General features: G+C 41.0%; 1 protein-coding gene across 1 annotated transcript in view; it reads left to right on the top strand.

Annotated features, from left to right (window-relative positions):
- The window catches only part of CDC42SE2 (CDC42 small effector 2), a 50,989-nt gene extending 37,584 nt beyond the window's left edge, over nt 1-13,405 (top strand). The window contains exons 2-4 of the mRNA XM_086410453.1: nt 1,561-1,662; nt 10,243-10,358; nt 10,889-13,405. Of these exons, the coding sequence (XP_086266579.1) occupies nt 1,561-1,662; nt 10,243-10,341 (201 nt within the window). The 3' untranslated portion in view covers nt 10,342-10,358; nt 10,889-13,405. The remainder of the gene's footprint in view (nt 1-1,560; nt 1,663-10,242; nt 10,359-10,888) is intronic.
- Nucleotides 13,406-13,856: the final 451 nt, after the last annotated feature.

Raw genomic sequence — 13,856 nt, 5'->3', positions numbered from 1 at the left:
CTTGCTCCCTCACTGTCTCCAGCTCCTTACCTGCTGTGATAACAGTGGGTCAAAGCTTTGGCAGACTGTGTGGCCTGCAGGCTTAAAATATTTACTCTCTGGCCTACAAGAACACATGTGGATTCCTGGAGAGGAAGAAGTGGAGTTGTTTTGTAATTCAGTGAAACATACAAAGGAAACAAATAACTGATGAAAGTCACACACACACTCTCTCCCTTCCTCCTCATCCCCACCCTCCTTAGACACACAGGCACATTCAGATGTCCACATAACAGAGGCTCTGGAAATTGCAAACAAAGAACATAAGGAAAAGTATCAAAGAAATAATAGAAGAAACTTTGGTACACTGTAGCAAAATTTGTGCTCAGCTAGAGAGGGATCCGCATATGCCGTACAGAACACTGGAAGGGAGAACCAATGAACCTGGAGATGCTCCAGAGCCACTGTTGAACTCGAGACTTCTTTTGGGATTCTGTGGCAATAAAAGGTAGAGACAGTAAAGTAATACCTATTTTAGGTCTAAAATTAATGTGTGAACACGCCACTTTTGTGGTTTTATAGAAAATCACATCCTAACCCTGGAGAGCTGTCACTTGGATAAGCTTTTAGGGTGTAACATGTGCATAGCAACATTTCAGGGGATGGCGACATGGAACACTACGTTGGGAGGCAGCCTGACCTAGTTCCACTAGTTTGCAGCTTGCCTTGGTTTTGATCGGGTAGCACTTTCAGGAGAAATATTCTGTTGAAAGGGAAGAAGATGGGGCTACACAGAGTTGGCATTGGGACACAAGGCAGCTGTGCCCGTGGCCTCTTCAATCGATCACAGAATCTAAGGCATCATGGAAAACTTGGGTCTAATTTAAAATAACCTTCATCTCTCGAAAAATCTTGGATGGTTCAGTTGAACACAGCAGCATGGTGAGGAAGTGTCCCTAGTGTGGTGGAGCAAGGGCTGCCGCGACCTGCAGCTGCAGTCCTGGGGGCTGCTGGGACACGGGTGTCAGAAGCGACGGGGAGGCGGTTTGTAACTTAGAGCCAGAAGAGACCGGAAATCAGTGACTGGATTAGAACCCAGCCTCCCCTGTACCACTAGCCGACAGATTCACTCCAGCAGGAAAGGGCAGTTGGCTATGATCTAAGTAATAACCATCAGAATAGCATCGGTGTTTAATGATGAGACACAGAATTCAGTACTTACGTCATACTGTCGTCTTTGTTATGAACGATGGTTACAGATGATACTTTTACATATCTTTTTTTTTAAGAATAAAACTTAAATGGTTATTATACAAATACATGGATGGCCGAAGTTAGATCAAATAATCTATTTTAAATTCTAAATATTATTTTGCTTTACCAATTTTTTTTTTTTTTGGTGCATATATTTCTCTGGGGGAGTTCATCGTAGGAGATGGTTGTGGCGATACCAAGATTTAGGTATTTTCCTGTCCTGGGCAAAAACATTTTTCATAGAGAGTCATTTGTGCATAATGTATAAATCTACCAGAATAAGTTTTTGTTAAGACCATTTTCTGAACATTATCCCTTATATTTTAGAAGAGGCGCCGGCGGATTGACCGAAGTATGATTGGAGAGCCCACAAACTTCGTGCACACAGCTCATGTGGGGTCAGGTGACCTGTTCAGTGGGATGAACTCTGTAAGTACCAGGGTGGAGCAGGTGGGTGGGGCCTGGGGTGTGGTCAGATGTGCCTGTCTGGCAAGTGCGCTGTGCCCAGTGAACTGCAGACATTTAGTACACACACTTAATGTGAGTGTGAAGAGAAGAAATGAATAGTGGAAAAATCTCTTATTTAGTTTGCGAAGCCATGTGTTTTTTTTCTGTTTGTACTAAACTCTTTGTAGCTACATTTCTTCTGAGTAACCGCTTTAAAATTTTTAAAGGATTTGAGTTCAGAAAGGAAGTTACTATCGCATGGATTCTCATGCCGCCATTCCCCCCATCCCTCCCACCCCACCCAGCAACTTTGAGGTCAGCTTTTTAGTAATATTTAATCTCCTTTTTGTTCTCTTAAGTTCAGTTGGGTTGCCTTTGCAAATGTATTTGTCCCCTTTACTTTATAAAATATTAGCCTTTATCTGATGCTAGAATGCTTGCAATTTATTACTGTAACATAAGTTCTCATGCACTTAGCAGAGGATTAAAATTTGCACATATTTGCTCTTTGTTATAGAGGTTTCGGTGAACTTCAGAAGAGACTTTAGATGTACTCAGTTGAACTCTTACTCCCTAATTTGCATCTAAGAGAAACAGAGAGTAGTGTGCCAGAAACCAGTAGGGGGTTTTTACCCGGGCTGTGCCTCATCCTTGCCCTGAAGCAAATGACCGTGTGTCCAGAGTCGCTTTCCCCCCAGATCTCAAGTGCGCACGTGTGTCTGAATGTTCCCTCAAGTGTTTAGAACCAGAGAGTCAGTAAGGCTTTCATAACACAGATAGGCTGCATTGTGTGCTGACTGGACTCTGTTCACAAAAAACCTAACAGGAGAACAGACTTGTGAAATAGGTGAATGGGTGTCCTGGATACAGCAAACAAGTTTGTCACTGCAGTTACTGGGTAGGCTAAGGGATGACATTCGTAGCTTCCTGGAAAGGAAACAGCTTGTTTGTTTTAAGTCTGTAGGAAAAGTACACTGAACGGCTTTTGTGGAAACGTAAGAGCCGTCAGGTTGCTGTTAAAATACAATTCAATAGCTTTGTTTCCTGGATCAGTGCGGAATGATGAGACCAAATGGACTGCTGACTGTTGTTAATATTAAGGTCATTGTGACAAAGATAAATAGAATGAATGGTTTCAAATTTATTATAGCTGATGAATTTTAATTTATTTCTCATCAACACGTCTTCTTCCCTACTTGTGTTCATAAAAATTTAACTATGTAGGCAAAAAAGAGCTTCCCTTGTAGCTCAGTTGGTAAAGAATCCACCTGCAACAAGGATACCCAAGTTCGATCCCTGAGTCAGGAATATTCCCCTGGAGAAGGAAATAGTAACCCACTCCAGTATTCTTGCCTGGGACATCTAATGGACAGAGGAGCCTAGTGGGCTCCAATCCGTGGGGTCGCAAGAGTCGGAAGAGCCCAAGAAGAGGAAATCTGTCCTGTCCCTGCTTCCACGTTTTCCCCTTCTACTTGCCATGAAACGATGGGACTGGATGCCATGATCTGACTTTTTTAATATTGAGTTTTAAGCCAGCTTTTTCACTCTTCTCCTTCACGCGCACCAAGAGGCTCTTTAGTTCCTCTCCACTTTCTGCCATTAGAGTGGTATCATCCACTTACCTGAGGTTGTTGCTATTTTTCCTGGTAATCTTGACTCCAGCTTGTAACTCATTCAGCCCAATGTTTCACAGGAGTGATGAGGGTTACTTACTGGAAATCCAAATTCTTGTTTGAAATTAAAGAATTGACTTTTGGAAGAAAAACAGATTTGTCTTTCTTATAATCTGCATGGCATTATGAATGTACCGTGTAAAAATAAAGATGTTGTTGTAAATAGGCCTAGGATACCTATAAAGTCTAGGATAACATGTTGTGTTAGGTAGGAAATTATTTGGCACCATGGTAAAATCCAACTTTCTGCCACAAAACTTGGTGTTGCCAAAAAGGAGCAGAAAGTGAACTGATAGGCTGTGGGCCATAGCCTCCTCAGGCGGAGCAGGTTTGCTTAAACAGACCTGTGGATTTTAGTTTCTTTTTTAGGGTACTCTTACCTAAACTGGTTGTTTAGTCATGTGAATATAGATATTACAGTAACTCATGTGGTGTCACTGGAGTTAGTTCCACAGAAGTGAATTTTTCAGTAAATGAGTGAAAACTTACCCATTTAAGACCCAATCACATGTTCTCGCCTTAAACATATTGGACCCAAATACGCTATGCATTTTATGTCTTGTTACTATTTTCACTTAGAATGTATTTAAACCTGCCTCACTCTGAATCTGTTAGGCCATCACCTCCTATTCCTCCTGCTCCGAGCAATCTAGCGTGATTCTGAGTTTCCAAAATGCTTCTGATTGATACAAATGAAGACAGGATATACTAAGAGCACTTGAGAGTTTGCAGATAACCTTGTGCCTTTGTTTTGGTAAATAAGAAAATACCCCACTGGGACTTGCCTGGTGGTCCAGTGGTTAAGACTCCACTCTGCCAGTGCCGGGGTCATGGGTTTCATCCCTGCTCCGGGAATTACGATTCCACATGCCACACAGCACAGCCGGAATAAAAAGGAAGATGCCCCAGCATTTTTATATCTCCCTAGAAAGTAGCCGTGTAAGATGGTTAGGAAGGATGATCATCTGTAATCACTCTACAAGTAGGAAACCTGATGTTCACGGAAGATGAATAGTGCGTCCAGAGTTACGGTGTTAATGAATAAACCGGGATTGCAGTTGAAGTCTTTGGATTCTATTTTTGGAGTATAGTTGATTTACAGTATTGTGTTAGTTTCAGGTGTAGAACGAGGTGATTCAGTTATACATACATTCTTTTTTACATTCTTTCCTCATATAGATTATCGTGGAATGTTGAGTGGACTTCCCTGTGCTATACAGTCGGTCCTTGTTGGTTATCTGTCTTAAATAGACTAGTGTATGTGATCTATCCATTCCTCCTGTGTTTCCCCTTTAGGAACCATTAGTTTGTTTTTGATATCTGTCAATCTTTCTGTTTTATAAATAAGTTCGTTTTTTTATTTAGAGTCCACATGAGTGATAATATTTGTCTCTGATTGACTTCACTAAGTATGATAATCTCTAGGTCCGTTCATTGTACTGTGAATGGCACTATTATTCACATTATTTTATTGGAATATAATTGATTAACATTGTACTAGTTTCAGGCATAGGCAGAATGAGTAAGGTGTCCACACATCTGCTCTTTTTTAGATCCTTCTCCCATATAGGCCGTTATCGGTCCTTGTTTGTAACAGTTCTCTATTTTACATAGTCCCAACCTCCCCGTGTGTCCTTCTCACCCCTTTCCCCTGGGTAACCACAGTGTTGTCTTCCATACCTGTGACTCTCTGTTTTGTACGTAAGTTCATTTGTACCATTTTTTTTAAAGATTCTGCATATAAGAGATATCATGTACTTGTCTTTCTTATTTTGCTCAGTATGGCAATCTCTGAGTCCATCCATATTTCTGCAAATGGCATTTTTATTCTGTGAAATGGCTGAGTAATAAAAATCCATTGTATATATCTACCACGTACTCGTTATCCACTCCTCTGTCGGTGGACATTCAGGTCGCTTCCCTGTCTTGGCTGTTGTAAATACTGCTGCTGTGAACAGAGGAGTGCATGTGTCCTTTTGTATTAGTTTTCTTGGGATATATGCCCAGCCAGGAGTGGGATTGCTGGGTCATATAGCAGTTCTCTTAGTTTTTAAGGAACTCGCAAGCTGTTCTCTGTAGTGACTGTGCCACTTTACATTCCCATGAACAGTAGGAGGGCTCCCTTTAGCCCCACTCCCGTCCCAGCATTTATTGTTTGAAGACTTTCTCTAATGATGGCCATTCTGACCCTTGTGAAGTGATACCTCATTGTAGTTTTGATTTGCATTTCTCTGATAATTAGCAGTGTTGAGCACCTTTAAATGTGCTTTTTGGCCATCTGTGTGTCTTCTTTGGAAAAATGTCTTTATATCTTCTGCCCACTTTTTGATTTTTTTTTTTTTTTTGACATACAACTGCATGAGCTGTTTGTATATTTTGGAAATTAATCCCTTGTTGGTTGCCACATTTGCAAATATTTTCTCCCATTCTGTGGGTTGTCTTTTCATTTTGTTTATGGTTTCCTTTGCTGTGTAGAAGTTTCTGAGTTTAATTAGTTAGCTACCATTCAGTTTTTTTCTTTAGAAGGTGGATTCAAAAAGATCTTGCTGCAATTTATGTCAGTGTTCTATCTTTTCTTCTAAGACTTTTATAGTGTTTGGCCTCATTACGTTTAAGTCTTTGACCCATTTCCAGTTTATTTTTGTGAACGGTGTTAGGAAGTGTTCTACTACTACTAAGCGCTTCAGTCGTGTCCGACTCTGTGTGACCCCATAGACGGCAGCCCACCAGGCTCCCCGTCCTTGGGATTTTCCAGGCAAGAACCCTGGAGTGGGTTGCCCTTTCCTTCTCCAATGTATGAAAGTGAAAAGTGAAAGTGAAGTCGCTCAGTCGTGTCCGACTCTTCGTGACCCCATGGACTGCAGCCTACCAGGCTCCTCTGTCCATGGGATTTTCCAGGCAAGAGTACTGGAGTGGGTTGCCACTGCCTTCTCTGAGGGAATGTTCTAATTTCATTCTTTTATATAGTTGTCCAGTTTTCCCAGCACCACTGAAAAGAGACTGCTTTTCTCCAGTGTATACTTTTGCCTCCTTTTGTGATGGATTAGGTGGCCATAGATGGGTGAATTTATTTCTGGCTTTTTATCCTGTTCCACTGATCTGTGTTTCTGTGCCAGTACCATACTATTTTGATTACTGTTGCTATATAGTATTGTCTGAAGTCAGGGAGCCTGTTTCTTCCAGCTTTGATTTTCTTTCTCAGGATTGCTTTGGCTATTTTGGGTCTTTCCTGTATCCATATAAATTTAATAACTTTGTTCTCAGTTCAGTCCAGTTGCTCAGTCGTGTCTGACTCTGCGACCCCATGAATCACAGCACACCAGGCCTCCCTGTCCATCACCAACTCCCGGAGTTCACTCAAACTCACGTCCATTGAGTCGGTGATGCCATCCAGCCCTCTCATCCTCTGTTGTCCCCTTCTCCTCCTGCCCCCAATCCCTCCCAGCATCAGAGTCTTTCCCAATGAGTCAACTCTTCGCATGAGGTGGCCAAAGTCCTGGAGTTTCAGCTGTAGCATCATTCCTTCCAAAGAAATCCCAGGGCTGATGTTCTAGTTCTGTGAAAAATGACACTGCTAATTTAATAAGAATGGAATTGAGTATGTAGATTGCCTTGGGTAGTACTCTCATTTTGACAGTGCTGATTCTACCAAGAACATGGTATATATAGCCTGCTATCTGTGTCATCTCTGATTTTTTTCATCAACATGTTATAGTTTTCAGAGTAGATGTCTTTTTTGTCCTTAGGTGGACTTATTCCTGTGTTTTTTATTGTTTTTGATGTGATGATAAATGGGATTCTTTCCTTAATTTCTCTTTTTGGTCTTCGTTTTTAGTGTATGGGAATGAAAAAGACTGCTGTGTGCTAATTTTGTGCCCTGCAACTGTACTGAATTCATTGATGAGCTCTAGTAGTTTCCTGGTGGCATCTTTAGGATATTCTGTGTATCACGCATCATGTCATCTGCAAACAGTGACAGTCTTACTTGTTTTCCAATTTGGATTTCTTTTATTTCTTTCTCTTCTCTGTCACAGTTAGGACTTCTGAAACTATGTTGAATAAATGTGACAATGGATTGTGACGTAGATTTACAGATATTTAAAAATTCTTATAACCCTGGGATTAATGTCACTTGATCATAGTGTATGATCCTTTTAATATACAGTTGGAGTATTTTTGCATCTGTGTTCATCAGTGATACTGGCCTGTAATTTTCTTTCCTTTTTTTGTGTGTGGTATCTTTGTCTGGTTTTGGTATTAGGGTGAAGTTGGCCTCATAAAATGACCTTGGGAGTATTTCTTCCTCTTCATTCTTTTGGAAGGAGTTTCAAAAGGATAGGTGTTAACTCTTTTCTCAACATGTGATGTAATTTGTCTGTGAAGCCATCAGGTCCTGGACTTCTGTTTGTTGAACATTTTCTAATCATTGTTTCATTTTCATACTCATGATTGGGTCTAAGGTCTCCTTAGACAACCACTTTGCCTGGCTGGCTTTCTTTTTCTTGGGGATGGTTTTGATCATGGCCGCCTCCTGTACGGGGCTACGAACCCCCATCCACAGTTCTTCAGGCACTCTGTTAGATCTATTGGTCACTTCCACTGTATAATCTAAGGGATTTGATTTAGGTCATACCTGAATGGCCTAGTGGTTTTCCCTACTTTCTTCAGTTTAAGCATGAATTTTGTGATCAGGAGTTCATGATCTGAGCCACAGTCAGCTCCCGGACTTGTTTTTGCTGACTGTATAGAGATTTTCCATCTGTCTTTCATTACTTAGAATATATAATGCTACTCCCTTCTGGTCTGCAGAGTTTATACTGAAGAAACAGCGGATAAATTTATGGGTTTCTGGGGATTTCCTTGTATATCATGTGTTGCCCTTCCTTACTGTGTTGGTATTTTCTCTCTTGTCATTTGGTCATGTGTCTCAGTGTGTCCCTCCTTGAGTTCATCTCCTGTGAGCCACTCTGCGCATCCTAGACTTGAGTGTTCCCTTTCTCACGTTAGGGAGGTTTTCAGCTATAACCTCCTCAGGTGTTTTCTCGGGCCGTTTCTGTCTTCTCCTTCTAGCACCCTGTAGGGCACGTGTTGGTGTGTTTAATGCCCCAGAGGTATCTGAGACTGCCTTGTTTCCTTCCATTGTTTTCTCTTCGGTCTGTTCCTTAACAGTGATTCTTACCATTGTTTCCAGCTATTCATTTTTCATGCCTCATTTATCCTGCCTTGATTCCTTTTAGTGTATTTTTCATTCCAGGTATTGTATTCTTTGTATCTCTTTGTTCTTTACATCTTGTAGCTCTTTGTTAAACATCTCTTGTAAGTTCTGAATCTGTGCCTCTTTCTTTTTCCGAGATCTTGGACCATTTTTACTATCGTTAGTCTAAACTCTCTTTTTTTTTTTTTTGTAGCTCTCTTCATTTAGCTGTTTCTTGTGAGTTTTTATCTTGTTCCTTCATCCGAAACATCTCTCTGCCATCTGATTTTGTCTGTTTATGGGATCCTTCATGCTGGCTGCAGGATCACAGTTCCTCTTGCTTGTAGTGTGTTCCCAAAGTGGTCCTGAGGCTTGTGGAAGCCTCCTGGTGGCGAAACCGGTGCTTTCCGCCTGGTGGGTGGCACAGGGGCTTGTCCCTCCGGTGGGCAGGGCTGTGTCCTGGGGGGTATATGGCACACCTGGGGCCACACAGCACGGTCACAGGTGAAGGGAGGGTGCAGGCCTGGGGTTCTGCCTTTATCAGGGATGAGGGTAAATGCCGAGGCTTTCACAGCTTCACTCTTAACTGCTTCCTCCTGGCACTATTGTGAGGGTTACATGATGTCATATTTTGAAGTGATTCTGTAAACCTGAGAGCAGCCTATTCTGAGGGAGTATTAACTCATTATTGACTTGAGATGTTTCAGTCTTCTCTTACATAACCAATTGCTGGCCACAGGTTTCTGCAAAAATCCCCCAGTGTGTTAAGGAGACATCATAGGCTCAGCAGAGGATGAGTCAAATAAAGTTCAGGGGCTCTAATCATGTGATAGAAGCTGGAGAGAATGATCCCCTGGGCTCAGAGGAGAAAAGGGTATACTACTCAGTTCCTCAATATGCAGACTTGGCTCTTGGGGTGTGGCCTCTAAGCTTCCTTTGAATATTCCAAGTCTTTGAATCCTCATTTGAATGCTTATACTTTTTCATTTTATTGATTTTACTAAGACTATATTAGGGCTTCCCAGGTGGCACTAGTAGTAAAGAACCCACATGCCAATGCAGGAGACTCCTGAGAGATGCAGGTTCGATTCCTGGGTCAGGAAGTTTCCCTGGAGGAGGGCATGGCAAGCCATGCCAGTATTCGTAGAATCCCATGGACAGGAGCCTGGCAGGCTACAGTCCATAGCATTGCAGAGAGCAGGACATGACTGAAGTCATTTTTAGAATAAGAATACTACTATTATGTAAATTTTACCACATGGACTTTTAAAATTTATCTTTGGTTCAGTTTCCTACTTTATTTTTGTATCTGATTCTAATCCAAGAAATTGAGGTGATTTAATATGTGAGGTGGTTGTAAATTAAGGTGGTTGAGGAACAAACTTGAATTCATCTTTATCCTTTTGACTGGTTTTGAAATGTAGCCAAGTACCTTGTGAACTACAAAACTTTTTTTTTTGTAATAGGGAAGTGGAGTCGGGGGTGTTTTGGCCAAAAAAAAAAAAAAAAAGAATTGTTCAACCACCAGCTTACCACTCCCCATATATTGAAAACAATTTCTAAGTCTATAAAAAGATGTATAATTTTTTTTTCTATAAAAAGTACCCTTCTGGGAAAAGCAGCCCAGCCAAACTGTCAATTGATTGGTTGCAGTGGCCCTAGTTCCTGACCCGTTCTTTTCCTTTCTTGTCTCAGGTCAGCTCCATTCAGAACCAGATGCAGTCCAAGGGAGGCTACGGGGGTGGCATGGCCGCCAACGTGCAGATGCAGCTGGTGGACACAAAGGCCGGATAGCCCCGGACTTCTCCTCAGTGAGTACCTCAGAGCCCCACGGCCACTGACGACGAGGAGAGGCTTAGTTCAGACTCGAGTTCAAAAAATAAAAGTCTTATTAAAAAAAATTTGTGAACTTACTGGAAAAGGCAAAAATAGTCTGTCCACAGTCAGTTACAGCATTTGGGTATTAGTTTCAGATTGTTGTTTTCCTAATGAGAAACTTTAAATATTTTCAGACGTCTTGCTCTGGGGGAGCCTCTGACTGAGATTCTAGTGACAAGCTCTCTCTTATGTGTTCTTTAAACATGAATGAAGTTACTAAGTTACTGATATTGTGTGAAACCCATGTGTGGTGAAGTAATTTTATATTTAACACCATTATGGGTAAATCGTACATAATAAAATTTTCAAATTTAAAAGACAACTTCTAAATGGAAGCATGAAACCCCTAAAGTATAAAAATAATTTGGCTTTTTCTTCTGGTTTTATAGGTCATTGTGAATTTCTGTATTTTGTTCCAACAACTGTTAATTTTTTGTCATGGTTGCTTTTCTTTCCTTTTCAGTTACAAAAAAAGAAGCGTGATGGCGTCTTGTTCACCCTGTTGTGACTGCTCCAGTGACACGTTCCTGTTCTGCTCTGAAGAAACTTGTCAGAAGAATCCTGCATTTCCTTCAGCTGGCATGCATGCCTTTGGACTCATGGACAGAGTTCTTTGGATTGTGGCTTAATTCTTGATTTTTATGGGTCTGATTTTAGCATGATCTTTTTTTGTGAATGCTGGCACTGTTTTGCATTCTTCCCCCACATTTTTCTTTCCACCTTCAACCCCTCTGCCTTATTGATTTTATTGGTAAGCAAAGATCTGCTTTTATTTGTTAATTTACACCATTTTTGTATATTTTGGAACGTATGCGACCTGTAAGCACAATGATCATTTCTATTCATATGAAACTGCAGCAGAGTAGTGTCTGCATGCTTTATGAAGTTGCTTGTGTGGGACCCCACAGGATGCCAGATGGAGCGTTCCTGGCTGCCATGGGTGGATGATACTGCTGCTATTAGAGAAAGGTGAGCTGTGGCACCAAGTCACATCAGTTTCACAGAAAAAGGCAACTTGTAGCTTATTTTAGAAGTATGACTTTTATTTAGTTAGAATTATAATAAAAGAAAAGCTTGCATTCAAAAGGCATTCATTCTGTTGTAAATGTTCGATCTATTTATTTGCGAGCAAGGACCTGGGATTGTAAACAAGTGTGTTTATCTATTGAGTGTGTGGTAATACCCTCATCCAGTCTGACTCTGAGCATCATGTTCTTTGTTCATTTCTTTGTGTGCTTGGTCTCAGTTTTTGCTTGTTTATGTTTAATACTGTGGTATCCAGTTGGCTTCCAGTAGCAGTTTGTTGAGTTTCTTAGCCTCTACTTCTAAGCACGGCCTCTGGAGTCCGTGGCCTCTCCATGTTCACATTGTGGGACAGTGGAAGTTGCCAGGAGCAGCAGTTGATCTGGCTGTGTTGTTGCCCGTGAGAACAACCTGCGTGGTGACTTAAGGTATTGCCAAGAATGCTTGGGCTTCAAAGTGTGTGTTCCTCACAAATTGTATTTCCATAAACGCTCCTCCTAAGGGTGTAGTGCTAAGCCTGGTAGTGGTTTGGTTTCCACTAGAAATTTAAAATCCTATGTCCAGTTTAGCCCATATCCTGCAGGAAATGGGCTTAACTGGAAGAAAACAGTAAGGAATTAGGTAACTGCATAGAGAGAGAGAGATCTAGATCTGTTCTCTTCACCTTAGTCACAAGTTCTTAAATAGGTAAGTGAATAAATACTGGGTTATAGAGGTAAAACATGGCAGGATTTCTTCCCCCAGTTCTTTTAAGTTACCCTGTACAGCAGGCACTAGATTATTCAGTCCTTTATTTCTACAGTTTTGATCTCTGTAGATGTCAATCTCAAGAGAATCTGTCAAGAAAAAACATTTATGCTTAGCAATCAGAATAGGCATTTTGCAGTTTAATAACTTCTAAACTTGAATTCATTTAATGTCATTAATTGTGTTGATACTACATTCTGGGTTTTGCTTGACCACCAGTGTCATTCTGACCGGCAGTCAGGGTCCTGACGGACGCTGCAGTGTGCACGCTCTTTAAATACGATGGATTGTTTTAGTGCTGTCAGTGATAATGCTAGCCTACTTCTATTTTGACTTTAGTACAGAGTTTATAATTGTGTAACTCCTAGAACAGTACAGGGAGCCCTGGTCCCTTTTCCCTACTTGATGATTTGACTTTATTCTTTTTCTCGATCGCTCGCTCGCTTTCCTGATTCTCCAAGGACCAAATTCTCCAGTGAGCACTGGAGCGTGTCTCCAGGGTAAGCCAAAGGCTGCGCTCCTCAGCCTCTAATTGTTCTGCAGCTGCCTCTGGCAGGCACAAGTAGCCCCACTGTGTGCAGGAACACATGCCAAGGAAGGTGCCAATAACGACTCAAGAAAATTACCAAGACTTTTAAGATACTAACCTTGGACACAGTTTTTTTAGGGAGTCCACTTTCCCCCATTGATAAGTAGGTTTTTAAACCTTGGGATGTCATTTGCTCCCGATAACAATGTGTCTCATTTGAAAATTGAAGCTAAATAGAATTGACTGTTAATATTAATATTTTGCTGAAACATGTGCTAACAACTGTTAACTAATGACATGCATTCTTAAAAGAGGTGCTTTCCTGTGATGTAGGCGTGAGGTGGTGCCAGTGAGCATAGAGTGGAAATGTGAACTGTGCTGATTGGGTTCAGCATTTCCGATGCAGCATTATCGGTGGGCCTTTAAAGATACTTTGTGAGTACATATTAGCTCTCACTTTTGTTATTAAATTATAGCAGTTCTATTATAGAAAGCAAGTTTGCCTTGATTTTGTTTAAAATGACTTCTGCTCAGCACCCAGGAGATAAAATTGACATATTTTTATAATATAAGCATACTTTTTTTGTACATTGTGTTCATTCTTGAATAAAGTAAGTTCAGTGTTGGCTTGTAGATAATAAAGTATTTGATTTTGATTCAATAAATGTTTTTCAATCCTGACTTGGTTATTTTCTTTCTAGGAGATATTTAATAAACACAAGAAATGCTAAAAAGGTGCTGTAAGTGACTTTTGAGTTATGACTACTAAACAAAGGTATTATCCAGCTCAGTTTTTCATGCTGAAGCATTTTGTCCTCACAGTATATATGTAGGACTTAATAGTAAAGCTAAGAATTCTATTTCCATTGTCACAGAAAGTGTGGGAAGTTTTGAAAGTGTCTGGAAGTACTTTTTGATGTCAGAAATTGAGGATGGGGTACCCCTTCAGGGGTGCTGCTGCATAGCAGTCCCCACAAGAGACCTACTGTCAGAGTGCCCTAGTTGGGAAACTGTGATTTAGAACAGAGTATACAGACATTCCCGTCTGTATACTCACCAGATCCCAGACCCTGTTAGAGAATCTTTAATGTGTGGTTAGTCAGGGATTGGGAACAGATCACTTAGATGTGCT

The sequence above is a fragment of the Bos grunniens genome, chromosome 7, assembly GCF_055505025.1.
Source record: "Bos grunniens cultivar Pamir isolate PY7600 chromosome 7, Bosgru_T2T1.0, whole genome shotgun sequence".
NCBI classification, from domain to species: Eukaryota; Metazoa; Chordata; class Mammalia; order Artiodactyla; family Bovidae; genus Bos; species Bos grunniens.
This window is presented reverse-complemented; position numbering and strand designations above follow the sequence as displayed.